This window comes from Henckelia pumila, chromosome 3, assembly GCF_033568475.1.
Source record: "Henckelia pumila isolate YLH828 chromosome 3, ASM3356847v2, whole genome shotgun sequence".
NCBI lineage: Eukaryota > Viridiplantae > Streptophyta > Magnoliopsida > Lamiales > Gesneriaceae > Henckelia > Henckelia pumila.
In genome coordinates, this window is record NC_133122.1 from 62533723 (window position 1) to 62555748 (window position 22026).

At 33.8% G+C, this 22026-nt stretch overlaps 4 protein-coding genes across 4 annotated transcripts; all 4 read right to left on the bottom strand.

The window, feature by feature from the left end:
- Nucleotides 1–7066: 7066 nt before the first annotated feature.
- LOC140888863 (secreted RxLR effector protein 161-like) lies at nucleotides 7067–7786 on the bottom strand. Its single transcript, XM_073296567.1, has one exon. It carries the CDS (start codon nucleotides 7784–7786, stop codon nucleotides 7067–7069), a length of 720 nt encoding a protein of 239 aa, XP_073152668.1.
- Nucleotides 7787–7947: 161 nt separating this feature from the next.
- LOC140888864 (uncharacterized) lies at nucleotides 7948–9205 on the bottom strand. The gene is made up of 2 exons (XM_073296569.1): nucleotides 8279–9205; nucleotides 7948–7983 (listed from the first exon to the last, which is right to left on the bottom strand). Exons 1-2 carry the CDS (start codon nucleotides 9203–9205, stop codon nucleotides 7948–7950), a joined length of 963 nt encoding a protein of 320 aa, XP_073152670.1.
- A 2419-nt stretch (nucleotides 9206–11624) lies between these two features.
- On the bottom strand, nucleotides 11625–12302 carry LOC140888865 (uncharacterized). The gene has a single exon (XM_073296570.1). It carries the CDS (start codon nucleotides 12300–12302, stop codon nucleotides 11625–11627), a length of 678 nt encoding a protein of 225 aa, XP_073152671.1.
- A 4067-nt stretch (nucleotides 12303–16369) lies between these two features.
- LOC140893492 (uncharacterized) lies at nucleotides 16370–18213 on the bottom strand. Its single transcript, XM_073302551.1, has 5 exons — nucleotides 18149–18213; nucleotides 18005–18055; nucleotides 17515–17622; nucleotides 16932–17016; nucleotides 16370–16674 (listed from the first exon to the last, which is right to left on the bottom strand). Exons 1-5 carry the CDS (start codon nucleotides 18182–18184, stop codon nucleotides 16505–16507), a joined length of 450 nt encoding a protein of 149 aa, XP_073158652.1. The 5' UTR covers nucleotides 18185–18213; the 3' UTR covers nucleotides 16370–16504.
- Nucleotides 18214–22026: the final 3813 nt, after the last annotated feature.

The following is a 22026-nucleotide window of genomic DNA, read 5'->3' on the forward strand; positions in this document are numbered from 1 at the left end:
CCAAAAGATTGACACATTGATCAATCCAGCTGATATTTTGACAAAGGTGGTGCTTGTGAGCAAACTTAATCATGCATTAAGGAAGCTCAAACTTGTGGAGTAAGTTTAAACTCCTGTCTACTGGGTTCCCGTGGGATTCACAAATAGCAAACAAATAAAGTCAAAGGTGGAGATTTGTGAAGACTTTTCTGTTGATTTGCATTAGTTGCTATAGACGGTCTAGATTAATTCTTAGGCTAAAGCTTGATCTGATGGTTATGATTAAAGGGTTTGTTAGTTGTGGCCATTAGTAAGCTGAGATTAGTTTTAAGGGGGTTGATCTCGAGCTTAGAGGATAAGGCAGTTCAAATTCAAGATAAGGGTTTCTTTACTTATCGTTCTCTCTAATCAATAGAAAATCTCGAAGAACTCCAGGGCATACTTCTTGGTTGAAGATTCAACATTACAGAGCCTCATTTATTGAAGCTGGAATTTGAAGAAGATCACTGTTAGGGTTCTTGATCTATGTTAGCCGAGAGCTGTAGAATAACTTGTGGTTATTGTATCTTGAGGATTGTATCGAACTTGCTTTGATCGTTTTAGTGAATTCTTATGGGAGTATTCCCAGATCCTTGGATGTAGGATTTATATACTTAGTTAAAACATCAACATGAAACTTACTTATAATCATATATTTGTTTACCTTCGATAAAAAGTATAAATGTTGTTGATTATACTTTTAGTTCATCACTAAAATATTTTTGGTCCCTAAAATTTTCTAAAATATTACTTAGTTAGGCATCACTGTTAGTTTTATAATTATTCTTCCTAAAAACAGGAATACAAGAAATTTTAGTTATATTACCAAATTCCAAACAATAAACGAATTGATTGAATAAAATATGAGATACATTTCCTATATAAGTGAAATACAATATCGATTTATGATTATGATATGATTCTACATGTCTTGAATTAGATGATTAAAATTAATGATTCGATTTAATTTGTTATTTGTTTAAAAGTTTAATATTATGTTAAAAAATTTAGAATATTGAACACTGAAATCATAACATTAAAGATAAATGTTGAAAGTAATTTCACAAAATTAATAAATTTCTATGATGTAGAGAAAAAATTTTAATTTAGCTTTCAATTAATAAAACTTTAATTTTAAAACATAGGTTAAATATTAGCAATTATTTTTACCTAGAATAAATAAATAGATAAAAATTAAATACTCACTGAATAAAACTATAAAATAACAAAAAACCTCAAAAAACCTATAAAATTTCAAAAAAACCATGAAATGAAATAAATTGAGGATATAAATAAAAAAATAATTTTAGGATATGAATTAAATATTAGCAATTATTTTTACCTATAATAAATAAATAATCATAAATTATATATTAATTGAATAAAAATAAAAAAATGACATAAAAAATTCAAAATTGAATTGACAAAAAATTAACCATTAAATGAAATAAATTGAGAATACAAATAAAACTTTAATTTTAGGGCATGAATTAGAATAAATAAATAGTGACAAATTAAATAGAATAATCTATTGAATGACCTAAAAAATCTTGAAAATGACAAAAAAATTAACCATTAAATGAATTAAAATGAGGATGAAAATGTAAATTAACAACTAAACTTTAATTTTAGGACATGAAATAAATATTAACAATTAATTTTATCTAGAATAAATAAATAGTGACACATTAAATACGCAATGAATAAATCTATAGAATGACATAAAAAAAACCTCAAAAAGTCTTTAAAATGACAAAAAATTAAGCATTAAATATTGAATTATAATGAGTATAAAAATGTAAATTTACAACTAAAGTGTCACTTTATATATATATATATATATATATATATATATATATAATAGACTAGTAAAAAGTATGTCCGTTGCACGTGAGTAAACACAATCTATGTATAATTTGTGGGTCATATTATTTAGAGTTATAATCATTTTTTAAGCTACTAAAAAATTTTAAATTTTATTATTAATTGTGTATCTCATATTTTCTCATAATTTTGTCTGAATAATTTTCGCAATTAAAAAAACTAAACACGTCAAATTTCAAGACGGATTACCATCATAAATAAATAAATACAAATTTTTTTTAAGCTTAGAAGCCTGATTATAACACACTAATTTATGGCTTTGACCCACCTTCTTCAAGAAACCATCAGAAACCAATTCAAAGTAAAAAAAATGCCCATGACAGCCACAAATAAATATGGATTGGATGTCGAGGAAAGAATAACTATGGGAGAAGAAAATACTGTAAATTATATATAAGGGTGAAATATATTCAATTATTGTTGTAGATAAAAATGGCAAAGTTATTTCACAGTTTGAAAATTTTTCCCTTTCTTTCACACTTTGAAATTTTTGCCTTTGGACTAATTATTTCAAAGGGCCCGTGTCCTGATTAATGTTTCTTAATTATGATCAAACAACCAAGATTAATTAATGTAAACAGCGAAAACGATTTAAAAATTTACGTTTTGGACCTACAAAAATTTTGGCTCACTACAACAAATTTGATGTACAACAATGTATAAACGACAACGGTTTTGTGAAAAAACCGTTGTCTCGTGAGCTTTCACAACGGATTTTAATAAATCTGTTGTTGCCTTATTTTTTTTAAAGAACGACAACAAATTATGACCTACGACAACGGATTTTAAAATATGTTGTCTATTAGCGCTTTTTTATGGTCTACGACAACGGATATTAAAATTCGTTGTCGATGGGCGTTTTTTTTTATGATCATACGACATTGGATTATGGCCTACGACAAAAATCCGTTGTCTTTGAGCGTGTTTTTTATGGCCTACGACAACGAATTCTACAAAACCGTTGTTGTATTATTATTTTATATATTAATAAAATTAATTTTTTTAAAATATGTTATAATGAGAAACACCCTTTCGTTCTCTTTTCATCTCTCGTTTCTCTCCTCGTCGCTCTGACCATCCATTATCAAACCCTAGCTGCCATAGCACTCTAGCCGACTTCAGATCGAGAGCGGTTGCAGAAGAAGGATCGATGATGGAAGACTTTCGGTCACTCTATCACTCCCGAGCATTTTCCAGGCGGCGGCTCCGGATACGACTTTACCAGGCGGCAGAGGTGGATCTAGCAATGGACCTAAGTACAGGCTCATGTCTCCAGCCAAGCTCCCGATCTCTAGGTCCACTTGTATTCCTCTCTGTTTTTTCAAGAAAAATTTTGACGAAAGGCGATTGGGGATTTTTTAGGCGTGATTAGGTGAGAAAATTCCTAAATACAAAGATGAGGTTCCTGCAGTTCGAGTGTATACAGTTTGTGATGAATCCAAGTTTGTGACTAAATTTTTATTCCCCACAAATACATTCTGTTTTAGTTTTGAATTTACTCAAGGAATAATTGGGTATCAAAATACTTTTACTGCAGATATTTGATTGTGAGGAACGTTTCGGTGCTTGGCTGCGGTGATGAGTTATTAAATTTATTCTCTACCTATGGCAAATTTGAAGAGTGAGTGCTTGTTAATCATCCGATATTCGACATTGATTCATGTTTCACTATTAATAACTGGAAATTGGGCAGTTTCTGAATTATGTTTTCTTTTTATTCTTTATTTCCCCATAGAATTCATCTTGTTGTGCTTGGGGATTTATTGGTGTCAATTATCACCTAAAAAATATAGGTTTATTCTGTGGAAGCAGAATTTTAGTATAAGTAATTGATTAATATTTTGATTGTTGTGGTGTGTTTTGTTCAGATGTAAGCCAATGGATGATGAAGAGTGCGAGTCATTTACTGATGTTTACTGGATTAAGTTTCATCAGGTCAACAATGCCAGGTGATTTTAGTTACTAAATACTTCTATTCCATTCTCGAATACTTGTTTATATTCCTGTCAATCCTTAGGAGAAAATATAGCATATGACATTATTATCCGAGTTTTTGTTGTGAGGCTTAAAGATGGAGACGACTTCGACTCGAGCCTGGATAGAGGAGTACCCTTCACATTCAAATTAGGCCAATGTATGTTTGCACAACTACACTCAAAAATAGAGTCATGCTATCAAGTTACAAACCTATGTTTGCACTGACCAGGACTAAACACATACAGAGTCGAAAAGGCTCGATCACACTATCAAAAATTCAAAACAAATTCCAAACTATCAATACAGATACACGGGGCATCTCCCCGACATATATAAAACTCAGCAATCTAATATATCCATATAATTGAGAACTCACACTACATTTACTCACTGGGTACCACTAGACGCTCCATCAGACGCGTCGAATCCCTCTGGACAATCTGTATGGTATCACAAACAACCACACCATAAAAAGAAAACAGGGTTCGGACCCCAGTACGACGAACTAAAAAAATTACGACAAATATATCTGAAATGAAATAAATCATGAAGTAAGATGCAATTTAATGCGTGACAGATATCAATGGAATAAAGGATACCAAATGGAGTTCAAACGAAACGTATCACAATAATCTCAGTGGCCAGTCTTGCTAGGAATGCAGGAGATCTCGAATTATCATTGCTCAACCACACACGTAGCATCGGAGGGCGAAACAAGAAAAAAACAAAATTTTAAAATGTTTATATATCTTTTTTTTAATTAATTATAACCTTTTTAAAAAATTATAATTAGGGAAGTTTTAACGTTTTGGTTTTTTCTTTTCGAAATGGATTTTTTTACAAACATTTTGATTTTCTCTTTTCGAAATGGATTTCTTTACAAGCATTTTGTTTTTCTCTTTCCGAAATGGATTTCTTTACAAAATTTGTTTTTTATTTTATTATTTATTTAATTAATTAGTTAAATGAAAACAAATCCCACGCAAAAACCTTAATGATGGAAATTTATTTTAGATTTATTATATTGCAACATTTTTTGATTCATTTATTCTAATCAACCCACTAATACTAACTAATGAATATATTTAGTTAATGTGTAATAATTACAGTGTGTTCGGTGGACAGGATTTGGAAGGAATTTGATGGGATTTGGATTTGTAAATACTGTTTTGGTGTTTGGCAAAATGAAATTTTTAAACGGGATTGATATTTGATGGGATTTCATTTAACTAACTGAAATCCTTACAAAATTGGTCGGTTTTCATGGGATTTGGTTCTATAAAAATAATAAAATTAATTCTAATAATAAATTTATAAATTTTAGTTATAAATTTAAGTTTTCCAAACATTTTTTTAAAAAAAATATCACTTTCCTAAAATTTCTGCTAGCAAATTCCAATATGTATTTTAACTTTTTTCCAAAAATCAAAACAGAATTTGAATTTCTTGAATTTCAATTCCAATTTCAAATCCAATTCAAAATCAACTGCAAGAGCATTGAGAATGTAAACTGCTGATGAAGTGGCCATCGAAAGTTTTTCCTATGAATCAAAAGAGTAATCGGAAGAGAAGTTAGTCTGAAGCTTAGGGTTCAACTTAATTGAAAATAAGATAAAACAAAGACTTGGTCAATACGACACAAGAGTGATGTGGCTTTTAAGAGGAATTTAAAATTTGAATTAAATAGTACATAAAGGCGGGAGATAGTACACGTATTTCCCTCTACACACGCTACAGATAAACCTATAAAAGGTGGAGCTGTCATATGAAAGTTAAACAAAAAAAATGAGTGATAATATTCCTTTGTTTGGGTTCGGTCAAAATCCGTTTGTGGCATGTGAAGCATGTCGTGATAACTATTTTGAGGCTGAGAAGAGGAAGATTGAAGAACGTGTTTTTGAGAAGGTAATGAAAGTCTGGCTAAAGATTGAAGTACGACCATGCTCATTTTCCTCCGAGAAAATATGAGGATGCTAAGGAGATAGCTCAACGAGCAATGTACTATATGATAGCACTGGATACTTTTGCACCCAGAGACATTTTTAAGGATAAAAATTTTCTCTATATGATGCTTAGTAAAGAGTACATCACATTGGTTCGCATTGCAACTGATGAGCTAAGTGATCCTACTGTTGCGCCTGTACGAGCATCGGTGACAAGCTGGAGTTTTGAAGTTTTCCTAAAGATGAGGGAAATAAAAAGTGTGTGATTTATAACCTTTTTGTATCCTAAGGATTAATGAAAGAGTTAAATTGACTAGACTTAATTTGTTCGACAACTGAGTTTTCCCTAAACTGTTTTGTTCATAAACTGATTTTACCTAGACTGTTTTTACTTAAACTATTTTTGCCTAAACTGACTTTACCTAGACTGATATAACAAGTAAAGGTAGACTGATTTACTAAAAGGCACGAGAAACTATGTTATCAGGTAATGATTACAGGCAATCAAGTTTCAGAGATTTTCTTTGTCATAAACAGTGCCTTATTTCGTGAAAATTTATACGTAAAAGACTTTTTATATTCTGAATATTTAAAGAATAATAAATGCGATAGACTCTTTGATATCCGAACTATCAGTCTATATAAAGAGATAAACATAAGAGTAAAAGCATAGAGAAATGGAAAATTGGAGAGCAGCTCATGATGATTTCATTGAAGGAAAAGTTGCTCGTCTGCGAGCAAAACTGATAAGGATACAGTTTAGGAGTCCAAAAGCTTTTAATTCTGAAGAGGTTCGTCGCTTGGAGAAGTACAAGCAAGAGCTTGAAGTAAACAACCATGCGTATGTCCTTGGTCGGGAAGGCATACGACTCCTGCTCTTGAAGAAGGAGTTAAGAGTGGTGACCCTTCTTCATGGACTTGAAGAGGTGGAAGATGGCCCGTTGAAGGAGCATCTTCGCCTTTTTAAGATGGCTGTGGAGTTTGAAATAGATATTGTAAACCATGTTTATTAAATAAAATAAGTTTTTATTTAAAATGTGTTGCTCATAATTTATTTTGTTTAATGCGCATCTTAAATAACCTGCAAAAGAAATTCCCCCTTAAAATATTCGTAAGTATTTCAAGACAGAAAGGAATTTATCAATAATCAAAATAACGATATAAGTTAGTTTAACAGCCTTGCGAAGAGTTCAGTTTAGATTAAACTTAAACTGTGTAGACAAGCTATAATGGATAGGCTGATTTTAATCTAAGTTAATAAGTCCTAAAATATTTCGAAAGTAAGAAAACTTAGTCTCTGGCAGAGGTTTTGTGAAGATGTCTGCTGTCTGTTGCTCTGTGGAGATGTATTCCAGTCGAATGTTCTTCTTTAGTGCATGATCTCGGATAAAATGATGCCTAACTTCGATATGCTTCGTTCTCGAGTGAAGAATGGGGTTGTAAGTAATTGCAATTGTGCTGGTGTTATCACAGAAGATTGGAGAATCCTGTTCTTTGATCCCATAATCTCTCAACTGTTGTTGAATCCAGAGCAGTTGAGCACAGCAACTTCCTGCGGCTAAATATTCAGCTTCTGTTGTAGATGTAGCAATGGATGTTTGTTTCTTGCTAAACCACGAAATCAGTCTATCCCCAAGGAATTGACATGATCCACTAGTACTTTTTCGATCCAGTTTACATCCAGCATAATCAGCATCTAAATATCCAACTAAGTTGAAGGAGTTGTGCTTAGCATACCAAAGGCCAACATTTTGAGTTTCTTTTAGATACCTCAGTATCCTTTTTCCAGCTATGAAGTGGGTTTGCTTAGGATTTGATTGAAATCTTGCACATAAACATACTGCAAAGGCAATGTCAGGTCTACTGGCTGTTGAATAAAGTAATGACCCTATTAGACCTCGATACATTGTGGCATCAACTGATATTCCCCCTTCGTCTTTATCAAGTTTAGTTGATGCACCCATGGGTGTTGTCACAATTGTGCAATTTTCCATACCAAACTTTTTGATTAATTCTTTGGTGTACTTGGTTTGACTTATGAAAGTTTCATTCTCCATTTGACGAACTTGCAATCCAAGAAAGAAATTTAGTTCACCCATCATGCTCATCTCGAATTTTTCCTGCATTAGCTTTGAGAATCTTGTGCATAGTTTGGGGTTAGCTGACCCAAAGATAATATCATCAACATATATTTGAACTAATAGAGTGTGATCGCCTTTCATAAATTTGAACAATGTTTTGTCAACTGTGCCTATAGTAAATTCGTGTTCAAGAAGAAATTTGGTTAGAGTGTCATACCAAGCTCTAGGAGCCTGTTTCAGTCCATAAAGAGCTTTATTCAAATGATACACATGATCTGGGAATTGATGGTTTTTGAATCCTGGTGGTTGCTCAACAAATACTTCTTCTTGAAGTTTTCCATTCAAGAAGGCACTTTTAACATCCATCTGAAAAACTTTGAAATTTTTGAATGACGCATATGCAAGGAATATTCTTATTGCTTCCAGTCTAGCTATTGGTGCATAAGTTTCATCATAGTCAATTCCTTCTTCTTGTCTATATCCTTGAGCAACTAATCTTGCCTTATTTCTAACCACTGTTCCTTCTTCATTAAGCTTGTTTTTAAAGACGCATCGAGTGCCAATGACTGATTGATGCGTTGGTCTTGGAACAAGATCCCAAACTACATTTCTAGTAAACTGATTTAGCTCTTCTTGTATTGCATCTATCCAACAACTGTCAGCCAATGCTTCTTCGATTTTCTTTGGTTTTTCTTGAGATATAAAGGCTGTGTGAAGAAGTTCTTTAATCATTTGTCCTCGAGTCCTTAGTGGTGCTATTGGATTACCAATAAAAAAACTGATTGGATGCTTTTTGGACCATTTCAGTTTAGTATTAGACTGATTTCCACTGATCACTTGTGCCTCTAGATCTCGGTTAGACAAGTTGTTGTGGTCAGGCTCTGTGGTCTCATGGTGATGTTCTTCAATGTCCTCAACTGTATGAGTTTGGTGATTATCAAATGTTTGATCAATGTTAAGATCCTCAACTATTGGGTCCATTAGTTCCGGTTCAGGAGATTGAAGAGTTCTTGTAGGTGGTGATGCTTCGTCTTCACTTTCTTCCTGATCACCGTTTTCTAATTGTATTTCCTGAAATAGATCTGAGAGTTGATGAATATTTGTTGCAATATCAGTAGTAAGATCTTCATCAAAAATAACATGGATTGATTCTTCAACATTTAGAGTTCTTTTGTTGAAGACTCTGTAAGCTTTACTGATTGAAGAATATCCCAGAAAAATGCCCTCATCTGACTTCACATCAAATGCAGTCAGATGATTTTTACCATTTTTGTGGATGAAGCATTTACTCCCGAAGATCATAAAGTTTGATACATTAGGTTGTCTGCCATTCTAGATCTCATATGAGGTTTTAAAAAATTTCTTGCATATCATCGATCTGTTCTGAGTCTAGCAAGCAGTGTTCACAGCTTCTGCCCAAAATTTTTGAGAAATCTTGGAGTCAACTAACATGGTTCTCGCAGCTTCTTTAAGAGTACGATTTCTCCTTTCTGCAACACCATTTTGTTGTGGTGTTCTAGCTTCTGAGAATTCATGTTTGATTCCATAATGCTCTAAAAATGAAGATAAAGTTTGATTGACAAATTCAGTTCCTCTGTCACTCCTGATTCTGTCAATCTTACTTGATTTTTCGTTAAGTAGTCTTTTAAAGATTTTGATGAGTTGAGAAGCAGTTTGGTCTTTAGATTTTAAGAAAATTACCCATGTAAAACGTGAGTAATCATCAATGATGACAAGTGTATACCTCATTCCCCCTAAGCTTGTTACTGGGATTTGACCAAATAAGTCCATATGTAACAGTTCCAAGCATCGGGAAGATGAGTTATACCCCTTGTTTTTAAAAGATGACCTAACTTGTTTCCCAAATTGACAAGCTAAGCAAACTTTGTCTTTTGAAAAATCAATTTTAGGCAGTCCTGTTACTAGCTCGAGCTTACTCAGACTGACAATTGATTTGAAATTAAGGTAATTCAGTCGCTTGTGCCAAATCCAGTTGCGCTTAGAATTGGAAGCTACGAGGCAGACTGGTTTGCTAGACTGAATGTTCCAGCATACTTTATAGGTGTTTCCAAATCAGTTTCCTGTCAAGATAATATTACCAGAGGCGTCTTTAATAATGCAGTTTAACTTTTGAAAATCAACAGAGTGCCCGTAGTCACACATTTGGCTGATGCTGAGTAAATTATATTTGAGATTTTCAACCAATAAAACATCTTGAATGATAATGTTGTCGTGGATAATCTTACCCTTACCCACGGTCTTACCCTTCGAATTGTCACCAAAGGTGATAATGGGACCATCGAACTCAACAGGTTCGGATAGTAGTTTGTCATTTCCGATCATATGCCTTGAGCATCCACTATCTAGATACTATGATTCCTCTTCTTTTTTCTTGGTACCTGCTTCCTGCATTCACAAAGTTGAATAAATTTTGGTACCCATATCTATTTGGGTCCACGAGGGATTAATCCTTTAGGAACCCAAACCTGAAATACTTTAACTAGTTTACCAGTTTCTGTGTTCCTATAGGTACGTACTAAGTTAGATGCTCTAGATGGTGGAGTGAAATGTGCTTGTGAGACTGTATGTTTTCTGTCTTTTCCAATATCCTTGAAATTTCTATATCGCTTTTGAACTGGATGTTGATTATGGTATTGATTTTTATTTCCTTTCATGAGATTAGGTTGATATGCATTAGTCTGTTTAGGACTTTTAGCATTCTCTGCCTTAGTTTCATGAGGATTGAAGCCAATACCAAATCGCTTCCTGTTCTTCTGCTCTATTTGTTGCCAAGTCATCAGAATAGGTTTTTCATCTTCATGTTCCCTAACTGCTCGTACAAAGTTTATGTATTTACCTTTGCATATATTCAGTTTGGGTAAAGTGCTTGACTCACCAGTTTCTACTGTCTTACCAAATCCAAGACCAGTTTTGTCGTGGGGTGGTCTTTGTGAATCATTCATTTCTGTCAACAGGCTCGAAGATTTATTCCATGATTTTATTATTTCATCCATGCTATGTTTTTCAATTGTAAGATTCCTCATATCAATCTTGAGCTGTTCATTCTCCGTTCGGAGCACAGCAATCTCTGTTTCAAGACAGCTTATCTCAACTGATTGTTCAAAGGAGATTTCAGTTGAGTTGTCTTGCAGATCCTTTTGCTTCGCTCTAACTTCATCGAATGCTAAGGACAGTTGATGATATTCATTTGCCATATCGTGAAGAGATTTGATTAGTTCTTCTCTGGTAAATTCCTCAGAACTAAAATCAAATACCTGTTCACTGGTGGATGGAAGTTCATAATCGTTTGCCATAAGACATTTGACTTCTTCTTCATCATCACTTGAGCTAGAAGAGCCATTTGATCCTTCTGAGTCACTGTCTGTTTCAGCCCACTTGGCTTTGCTGTCCTTTGCAACCAATGCTTCATGCTTCTGTCTTGAGATGTGTCTTTCATTCCTTGAGCTTTTTCTTTTGTCAAGATTCTTTGGTTTGGGACAATCGGCAATGAAGTGTCCTGTTTTTTCACAGTTGAAACAGCTTCTAGGTTCTTCAACTGAATCTTTCTTTTGGAAGTTTCTTCTGTGTGATCCTTCTTGGTTTCTTCTGATGAACTTGTCGAATTTCTTTACAAACAATGACATGGCATAACTGCTGATTTGTTCTGCTGACTTTTCCGGTTTGGCTGGTGACTCAATTTTCACTGCAGTCAAGGCCTTTGTCAGTTGTGAGGTAGACTGACTTCCTCTCGAGTCTGTAATTCGAACTCATATGCTTTTAGATCTGCAAACAGGTCATGCAGTTCTAATTTGTTCAAATCTTTTGATTCTCTCATGGCCATTGTTTTTACATCCCACTCTTTGGGAAGGCCTCGAATTACTTTGAGGATAACTTCCCTGTTGGGATATGTTTTCCCCAATCCGTTGAGCTCAATAACAATGCTGCTAACTCTTTCGTCAAACTTTGACATTGATTCTCCTGATCTCATTTTGATGTTGTCAAATTTTTTAGTAGCTACATATAGCTTATTTTCCTTGGTTTGTTCATTTCCCTCGCAAAGTTGAATAAACTTTTCCCAAATCTCTTTTCCAATTTTGCACGTCTTGATTTTGCTAAAGGTATTCTTGTCAAGAGTTTTATACAAGATATCCTTAGCCACATTGTACAAGTTTGCCTTCTTTTTGTCTTCGGCAGTCCATTCAATTCTAAGTTTCTCAATGTATTGAGGACCACCTCCGGAGAGGGCTATGGCAGTATTAACCTTTGTAATATCAAGAGGTCCGTCAGTGATGAAAAACCACATGTCATCATCTAGTGCTGATAAATGTGCTTGCATGCGAATTTTCCAGTCATCAAAATCTTCCTTTGAGAACATAGGAATCTTACTGAATGGAGTCATTTTTGTTTGAGTGCTTTAAGAATAAGATAATAACCTCTCTGATACCACTTGTTAGGATCGGTTGAAAGTCTAGAGGAGGGGGGTGAATATACTTTCAAGCAGTTTTGCTAAAAAAAATGGAACTCGATCGATTTAATAAAGAGTTCAAGGCTTATCTTAGTGTCCAATATAGTTTGGCAAACAAAATGTGTGCGGAAATATGCCAAGCTACAGATTTAAAACACTTAGGGTAAATCAGTTTAGGGGTAGGTGTGACGTTGAATGGTAAACTGAAATAACACACGAGATTGTTTATGGATGTTCGGAGATTTCAAAACACTCCTACGTCACCCCTTCTTCTGCCTTGGAAGGATTCACTAGAAGACTTTGATTTATACAAACAGTTTGCACAAACCCAATCTAGTTTAGGACTTAAACACTGCCTAAACAAGAACTCCTAGTATAACACTTTGATTTTAGTTCTAGACTGATCTTATAGTAGAATACAATACAACTCAAAATCTTTTAACACAAAGATTGACCCTTCAATGGTATGAATGATGCTATGAATGTTTTGTGCTTTCGAGTTTTCTTGATCAAATCTTGAGCGTAGGATACTTTATGATTTTTTGAGCAATAGCAGAGATATCAGTGCTTCGTGTGTGTGAACTTTGATCAAGATCCCTATTTATACACTTTGGTTTTCCAACGGTCAGAATTTCAAAAGCATTCTTCAGATGAGATTCAAATTATTCCCGTTGGATTTGTCACTATCACCAACGATTTCTGACGCCGACATTCCCTTAGTATCGCGGCACTACGTTCTGCAGATATGTCAGAGTAATGACGATCTTATCCGGAAGTACTTGTGAATTTATTGACGCACTCAGTTAGGCAATGGTGCACTGATAAATTCAGTTTAGTAGGGTAAACTGCTTTGTATCTCTGAGACGATCATTTGAGTAAAGATGGACTGAAGAGTTCAGTTTAGCAAGGTAAACAGAATGTGTTCTGAAGCGTTTATGGTTTAGTTTATCGTCTGCATGTCATCATGACGTCATCATCACTGTATATCAGTTTAGCTTTTCGTAGACGCTTAAATAGTTTGGCTTTGTTTTGTCAATACCAAAACTAAATTTCCCAACACATTATTTTTTCTCTATGAAAAAGTCAATATTCTTATCATCTTTATTATAAATAGCAATTTCTATGGTGGGTCTGGCCAAACGCGAAGACTCACGCGGACCTGTTTGTGAACACGTTTGGGCGAGTCTAAACTCGTCTCTCTGGGGCAGGTTTAATACAAGGCTAAATTTAGAACTGGTCCATTATCATCTCTTTATTGAAGTGTCGTCGTTCTTTAAATAAAGTATATTTTTATAATAATTGGTAATATATATCCTATTTGAAATAAAAACTATTACATGTTTAGTTATGAAATCAATATAATCTTTAATATTGCAACTAATAAAAAAATTTATAATATTTTCGAACAATGTAACCCCCGAGTTTCAATAATTTTTTTATTTATGGTCATCATTATTTTATATCTACATTAACAGTTTAGAATAAAATATTATCAATAATTCATGAAAGATTATAAATATAGTATTTAATGTAGTTTTACTTTGTCACAATATTGATATTGAAACCTATGCAATTATTACAGCTAGTGTTTTTTTATTGTTTTTTGATTATTCTTGTAAAATTATGATCTGTTTCTTATCATGAATTTGTCTTATTTTCTAACTCATGTATGTATGTTTTCAAACAATATTATTTATTATGTATTTGTTAATAAGTGAGATAAGTTAATTAAATTAAATATTTATTTTGTAATTTCTTATCTTATGTGTTGATTATTTATTTTGTGACTATTGATTTATGAAAAACAAATGTAATATAGATAATGAATTCTAAACCTTAATTTAAATTATTGCGCAATTATTTTTTTCCTTTTATATTTTGAATTTTTCTCTCTCGCTTTTTTTTTCCATTTACCATCTGTTTTTTATTTTTTTATGAAAGAATCAATATACACATCATCTTAATAGAATTTTTGTGATGATTTCTTTTTCTATCAATCATTTACATTTTGCTATCGTTATTATTTTATTTTTTCGTTCATACTTTTTTTATTACTAAAAATTTTTAGTTACAAGAATAACAATAATTTCATCGTTCCCAACTACATTCTGGTATGTATCGTCTTCTAATACTTGTATGTCAATATCGTTAATAATTGATGTAATTGTTTGACATCATCTTTTCTTTTTAATTTATTATTTTTCAAAATCTAATTATCTTCTTTTTCTTATAATGTTTTCATTGCCGAAATTTTTGATTGAAGTTTCAATGTCATTAGTTAAAAACGTTTACTAATTTTTTCCTATTTTGAGAGTAAATGCATATTTTTATTTATTTTGGTGTATTTAATATTCCTTCATTAATTGTAAGACTATCTCATAATTTTTTTAATGGTTTTAGCTTTATGAGTAGGAAAATTAGTTAATGTTTTTTTAATTTCAACTTATATATATATATATATATATATATATATATATTAATAACTTTAAAAATCTAATAATATTCTATATTTAAATATGAACTCATAATATAATTATTTATCTCAAAATATCCTTACACAAATTAAAATATATAAGATTTTTTTAAAAAAATATACGTTTATCCAGTCTACAAACAAATAAAAATCAAATATCTGGTGTTTCAATCTCTTAAGCTGCGTTTACTTGGCTTGATAAAGGTATGATAAGTTGATTAATCCAATATCATCATATATTTACTTGAAAAAAAATCTTCCCAAATCTCAAAGCCCGTCATTTCACTTTTTTTTTTACCTTTATTTGACTTGATATCTCATCCTTCATATTTCTATGTATAACTCATCCTTATCATTACTTTTGAAAAAAAAAAATACATAGATAAACTAATATACCCTCTCCCAATTTAAAATATTCAAAAATAATCTAATCCAAATTTTATGAATACATAAGTAAACTAAGATTATTTATAATAGGTGGAGGGTAAAATTGTAATTTGTCCATCAATCATTACTTCAATGTCAAAATTAATAACTCGAAATAAACATGTTACATTTTATCCATTATTATTATTATTATATATCCATTAAACTCATTTTAATAGTTCTAGTATGATTTATCCACATATAATCATATCTTATTAAGTAAATGTAGTCTTAGTATTTAATTAAGATTTTTGTTGAATTTTTTTAAAAAATATTTGTGGAAAAATGTATTTACTTTATCTACAAGAAAATAAAAAATAAAGTATTTTGGTATTTCAATTTTTTTAGAAACTGAATTATTATTATCTAATATGCACACACTTTGTCAATTTTGATCTTATCATATTATCTACAAGAAAATATAAAATAAAGTATTTTGGTATTTCAATTTTTTTGGGAACTGAATCCTTATCTAATATGCACACACTTTGTCAATTTTAACCTTATCATAATAATCAATTTTACATATAAATATTGATTTACGTTCATGCCCTAACTAAAATATTTTTTTTACTTTTATAACTCTATATATTTTTATATGGTTTTGTTTATATTGTAAATGAAAGGATAAATTTGTTATTTCATAATTGTAAAACTTTGACCTTTTATTATTCACACTTTTAAATAGGTATATATATATATATATATATATATATATATATAGATAATAAAAGATAATAGATATATTTTTAGGGAGAGAATCTCTATTAATTATTGTTGTAACATTTAACTTACACCATCACTTATAATATTATTTGACTTGGTCGTATGGTCGTATAATATTTATTTAGCGCCACTGCGTCATTTATCGAACTAGACAAACCCTTAGAAAGAAGTTAAAACATGTTATATCAGACAATTCCATTACCTAGACAACTATTGTCAAATTAATTTATTCGATCTATATTGAATCAAAATAAAACAAATTATAAAGTTACGCGATCATTATCCAGCCTTCACATGATATGTGTCTAAATCTCAAAATATCTTATGTCGGGAGAGTTTCATTTGAGCTAATAACATTTGAAAATGATAAAATGAATTGAAAGCACGTAACATAACTCATTCATATATACATAGAGCGGGATTGATTATAATTATACACAATTTCAATTATGTTAACAAAATTTGATAGAAATGAGATCAAAATAAATTCTGGTACAACATCGTGTTTGATTCAACAAAAATCATCTTTATCACTTTCATACTGTTGGCATAGCAAATGCCATCCAGTACTGATTGCTGCAACTTCTTTCTTCATAGCCACTGCAACTTCTTTCTTCATAGCCTTGGTGGAGTGTGCAGCTATCTTCTTCACAATAGAAACTCTAATGTCACTCCTCTTACCTGTCAAACAAGGAAGTTCGTTAACAAACATCAACCCAAGAATCATCAATCCAGACAACATAAAAACACTACGAGGCAATTGACAATTAGCAGTCGTACCAATTAATAGATAAACATATTCAAATTTGTAATCACTGTTTTGCAAACAAATGAAACTCAAAAAGTAAAATGCAAAGCCAATAGAACTAAAACTGCCTGAATGCACTGAAAAATCGAAAAATCAAATCATTGATGGCAGAGAACGTAATTGTACACACCTTTGTTATTTGAGTTCTCAAAAGCACTAGTTGTTGCCAAAGAATCGGTTGAATTGGAAGGTTGTTCTTGGGATTGCTTTCTCCTCTGCATCAACAAGAATAACAAGGTCGTCGTCACAATTTCAACAAAAACAGGCTTCTGCCAATTAAGGTCTCAGCATAAATACATGGTGTGCTAATATATACTGATTTGAAAAAGTCCTTAGCTGGAAACAAATTATGACTGTTTGACACACTGCAATTCTATCACAACTCTTGTCATAAGAATTTTCAGAGATAGTAGAAAAGACCACAGGTTAAGGATCCCAGTTACTCCAGAAACCTCTTTCTTACCAGAGGACTAAACATAAATACAACGGCAAGTTGAAATATTTAAACATAAAGTGAAACATGTCTCAAGGGGACAATCCCAGCAAGCCATAAGGATAACCATGCAAAACATAGATTTGCTTACTGGAAAACTAAAGAAAAACATAGGGAAAAAAAAAAAAGAAAATACAAATTTACACAGTGAACAGTATAGTTTCTACTGCGACCACGAGAATTGCATAACTCAACCAAATACCCAAAACGAAACTTTTACCTTTAAGAAACCTGAGGAGGTTTCACCATTACCAGGCGGAAGAAAATCCTCATTATCATCGATATCTCCCTCGTCAATTCTTCGTATGGCACAAGCCTCTCTTTGTCCCTATTTCAATGATGGAATGTGATTGAATTAGAAAACTCCAAAACAACGCACGTAGGGAAGATGAGGATCAAAAACAAAAGAAAACAACCAACAAGGCAGTGTGTATGCCTGTCGGGATGTTTTAAAGTATACATATATAAAATGAGTATGCAAAAATATTCAAGCAGCAAAATATTAAAAATGAGTTCTTAAAAGTTGAGGTGATCTTGGAATTAAACATGTCGCTGGATTTAATTTACGGTAAAAAGAAGAGAGAGAATGGCTGCTGTCATGTATTTATCCTAATAGTCATAGTGAAAATTAGAAAAAAGAGACGATGCCGCGGTTGAAAAACTGTGACAAAGATTAAGGCTTAGATTATTGGGCTCAATTGACTTCTCACCTTAAATACTGATTTTACAACAGCTTCATCTTCCTCTTCCAAGATACGTTCCTATAAAACAAACAATATAATATGCAGTCAGAATAAAATGTGTTAGAGAATCCAAACAAGATCTGAATCAAGACGATAGGTAGTGATAACGACCTTTTTCTCGTTGGAATGTTGAAGAGCTTCAAGCATCGCATCTACACTAACACTTGCATGTCTTGACTGCAAAAGGCACAAGAAAACGAAAGAGTAAAAAATTAGATTTGTGTACATGCGATTCATATTAATAAAACAATGCATATTATTAAGGCCCCACAGTTTTCAGAACCACAAAAGCAAGGGATGACCGATGAATCATCAAAGCAAGTGGCTGATACTCAATCTCATACTCACTTAGCTCGACGGCCCATTTGGTCATCCTTCCAGACGCCTCTGGGCTGGACAATATTCTCTTCAAAGGGTGATTTGTTAGTGCGACCACCTGGTGGATAAAAAGTAGGGACGCAGCTTTCTTCCTGCCACTACTAATGCTAAGGCCAACTTCTCGATGTTAGTGTATCGGAGCTCGGCGCCTTGCATTACTTTGCTTATGTAGTACATGGGTTTATGTTCTCGTTCCCTGTCCACCGTCAGAACTGCGCTGATTGATTTAGTCGATATTGCCAAGTAGAGTAAAAGGGTATCTCCGTCTCTTGGTTTCACGAGCAATGGTGATGCCACTAAGTACTTTTTTAAGTCTTCGAAAGCATGCTGACATTCTTCGGTCCAACGAAAACCTTTTCCCTGCCTTAGGACTTTGAAGAATGGCAACCCTCTGTCAGCCGATCTGGAAATAAAACGGTTCAAGGCGGCCATCCTTCCTGCTAACTCCTGCATCCCTTTTATGCTCTTGGGGGGCGCCATGCTTAGGATTGCTTTAATTTTCTCAGGGTTCGCCTCTATTCCTCGCTGGAAAACCATGTATCCTAAGAATTTTCCTCCTCGAACCCCAAAAGCACATTTTTCGGGGTTTAACTTCATTTTGTATTTCCTCAAAACATTCTTTGAGATCTTCCATATGCTTGAGAGCTATAACGCTTTTTATCAACATATCATCGATATAGACCTCCATACTCCGCCCGATCAATTTCTCGAACATTTTGTTTACCAATCTTTGATACGTGGCTCCAGCATTTTTTAACCCAAAAGGCATTACTTCATAGCAATAGATACCTTGATCAGTAATGAAGCTTGCTTTTTCTTGATCTTCAGGAGCTAAACCTATCTGATTGTACCCTTGGTAAGCATCTAAAAAACTGAGCAACTCACATCCGGCGGTGGAATCAACCAACAAGTCGATTCGTGGCAAGGGAAAGAGATCTTTGGGGCAAGCCTTGTTTAAATCGGTGAAGTCTATGCATAGACGTCACTTACCTCCGGGTTTGGGAACAAGCACCACATTTGCTAGCCATTCGGGATAGGAGACTGGCCTGAAATACTTGGTCTTCACCAGTTTTTCTACTTCAGCCGTAATATGTTTGTTATTTTCTGCTCCAAAAGATCGTTTCTTTTGCTTTACTGACTTCATCCTGGTGTCCACATTAAGTTGATGGAGGGCATACTCATGAGGTATTCCTGGTAAGGGTTCACCTTCCCAGGCGAATACATCTGCATTTTCTCTGAGGAACGTTGTTATCATCTGTTCTACTTCAGCAGGCATCTCCGTTCCAATCTTAAGAGTTCTACCGGGACTTCCTGGAGTTACCTCTATTCTTTTGAGCGCTTTGGTTGCCTCTAAGTGTTTTACTTTCTCGACTTCACTATCGATAGTATGTATTCTATCATTTTTGGGCTCATCTGTCTGTGGATGCCTTCTCTTCTGAGTTGATATCTCGTCCACCCTTGACATTTTCTTGCAATTGGCTGGGTCTCGCAGGATGTTAGCATGACACTCCCGAGCCAACCTGCTATCACCAACAGCCTCTCCAACTCCTTCTGACGTTGGAAACTTCAACTTCATATGATAGGTTGATCCTATGGCTTGGAACATATTTAGACTCGGGTGCCCCAGTATCACGTTATATGCAGAGGATGCATTTACTACCAAGAACTTTACCATTTTTGTAACTCTTCTCGGATACGATCCTAGCGAGAGAGGAAGTGTGATCTCTCCTAGTGCTTCCACTACTTCTCCAGAAAATCCAACTAAAGGGGTGTTGATGGGCGTTAGTTGTGCATTGTCTATCCCCATTTTAACAAATGCATTAAGAAAAATGATATCTGCTGAACTGCCTGAGTCAACCAGCATCTTTTTCACCCAGAAGTTGGATATTGTAGCGGAGACAACCAATGCGTCATTGTGCTCAACTAAAGGGTATTCCCTATCTGACTCAGTGAATGTCATTTCTTTTGATAGTTTTGATATTTCACACATGACTTGGGCTTGGTTAGGGTGAGGATAGTGATTCCCCCTAGAAGCATTACGCAAAAGAGTCTTCCTTGCTCTATTTGAATCTCCGCAAGCTGGTCCCCCTGTTATAACAGCGATAACCCCTCCAGTCGGCATGTTCTCATGGAAATCTCCATTATGCTTTCCTTGCTTCTCATGATTCTTTGGGGGTTCTCTGTTTCGACGGTCTTCATAAGTCTTGTTGTCTCGTTGTTGGTGGTGAGACTTACTCACGAAGTCTTTTAAATAGCCACGTTTGATCAGCTTCTCTATTTTAGTTCTCAAACTACTGTTGGGTAACTGGCGTTTAGATCAATCACGATTGATACCCGGTGCAGCGGAAGTTTAAAATTTTTAGTATGAAACAATTCCATAGTGTGAGTATCAACCATACGATTAAATTATTTGTGTGTGTAAAATTAAATAACTATTATTAAATTTTACCTTCAATCTCGAAGCGAGATTATTGGACACCACACAGATTTCTCTGCGCTTCTTGTATCTCCCTGGAACTGATGAACAAGCTTTCCTTCAATCAGGTCCACGAATGGAGGTTTAATCCCTCTGATAGATTGCACTAGAAAATCTATCAGAAGTTTTCTGCGAAGAGAATAACGAATTTGATTCGCTAATCCTGTCTGCAATTCAAAATCACAGACCGGAAAATCTCTGACAGAGAGAGGGAGGGGCGGCCGAATTTCTAGAGAGAGCTAGGGTTTTTTTCGAAAACTGTCTCTCAAAATTATGACCAACTGTGTGTAATTTCTGTACTGCAATAACTTATTTATAATGCAGGCCACTAACACCTTAGGGCCCATTAGTCATAAGTTGAGGCCCGACAAGCAAAGCCCGCATGTTCAGAAATTAATATAAAATTCATCGTGACTCCGATTGATAAACCGATTTTACCAATGTGCACAGAAACCATTTCTGCACATTTTAAAGTCAAGATAAATTTTCCTGAATCCGAATTCAGTGGTTTCCAAAAATGTACATCCCTATGTCATTTTAGGAAATCCTACTCCCTTACTCTTATTTAAGAAGTCCAACTTCTTTATTCATTAAATTTAACTCTTTAAATTTAACTATCTCAACGGGGATTAAAACTCCATTACACTGTGTGACCCTCAATGGTTCAGGGATACAGCTAGCCGTGGGCTCACAACTCCTTGTGACTCGGAACAACGATTTCCGACTTGCCCAACGAATCATGGTAAAGCGCCTAGCAACATCGCCCCATGATTCCCTAGGTATCACTGATAGTGCCTACAAGAACCAGTAGATTTTGGTTAGCGTACAGTACGGTCCCTTCATCCATATATCCCGATCGAATCAACAACCATTGGTATATCGAGAGTCGCTCAAGATTCGATAACTATGCAATACATCTTGAAGATCAAATTAGTGACATCGCATGTGCTACTAAGAAACCATTTCTTAAATCACATCAAGTACTCTGGCCAGAGATTCGTCACACTAATATCTCCTCAGATCGCATAGGATATCCACACTCGCAAGTATGTGGTGAATCCTTGACAACAATGCATCGACTCCTATATGTGTTGTAACTGTACCCAATCCCGACACCTGATGACCCCCATAGAGT

What these genes read in the sequence shown, in the direction of transcription:
- LOC140888864 (XM_073296569.1), bottom strand. Translation starts at nt 9,205, where the DNA reads ATGATCTTCGGGAGTAAATGCTTCATCCACAAAAATGGTAAAAATCAT. An exon ending in CGTCATTCAAAAATTTCAAA is followed by an intron (nt 7,984 to 8,278) that starts GTTTTTCAGATG and finishes TCTTTGGGTCAG; the next exon opens with CTAACCCCAAACTATGCACA.
- LOC140888863 (XM_073296567.1), bottom strand. Translation starts at nt 7,786, where the DNA reads ATGGGTGCATCAACTAAACTTGATAAAGACGAAGGGGGAATATCAGTT.
- LOC140888865 (XM_073296570.1), bottom strand. Translation starts at nt 12,302, where the DNA reads ATGACTCCATTCAGTAAGATTCCTATGTTCTCAAAGGAAGATTTTGAT.
- LOC140893492 (XM_073302551.1), bottom strand. Translation starts at nt 18,184, where the DNA reads ATGCTTGAAGCTCTTCAACATTCCAACGAGAAAAAG. An exon ending in TTGTAAAATCAGTATTTAAG is followed by an intron (nt 17,623 to 18,004) that starts GTGAGAAGTCAA and finishes TCATTGAAATAG; the next exon opens with GGACAAAGAGAGGCTTGTGC. An exon ending in TGAGAACTCAAATAACAAAG is followed by an intron (nt 16,675 to 16,931) that starts GTGTGTACAATT and finishes CTTGTTTGACAG; the next exon opens with GTAAGAGGAGTGACATTAGA.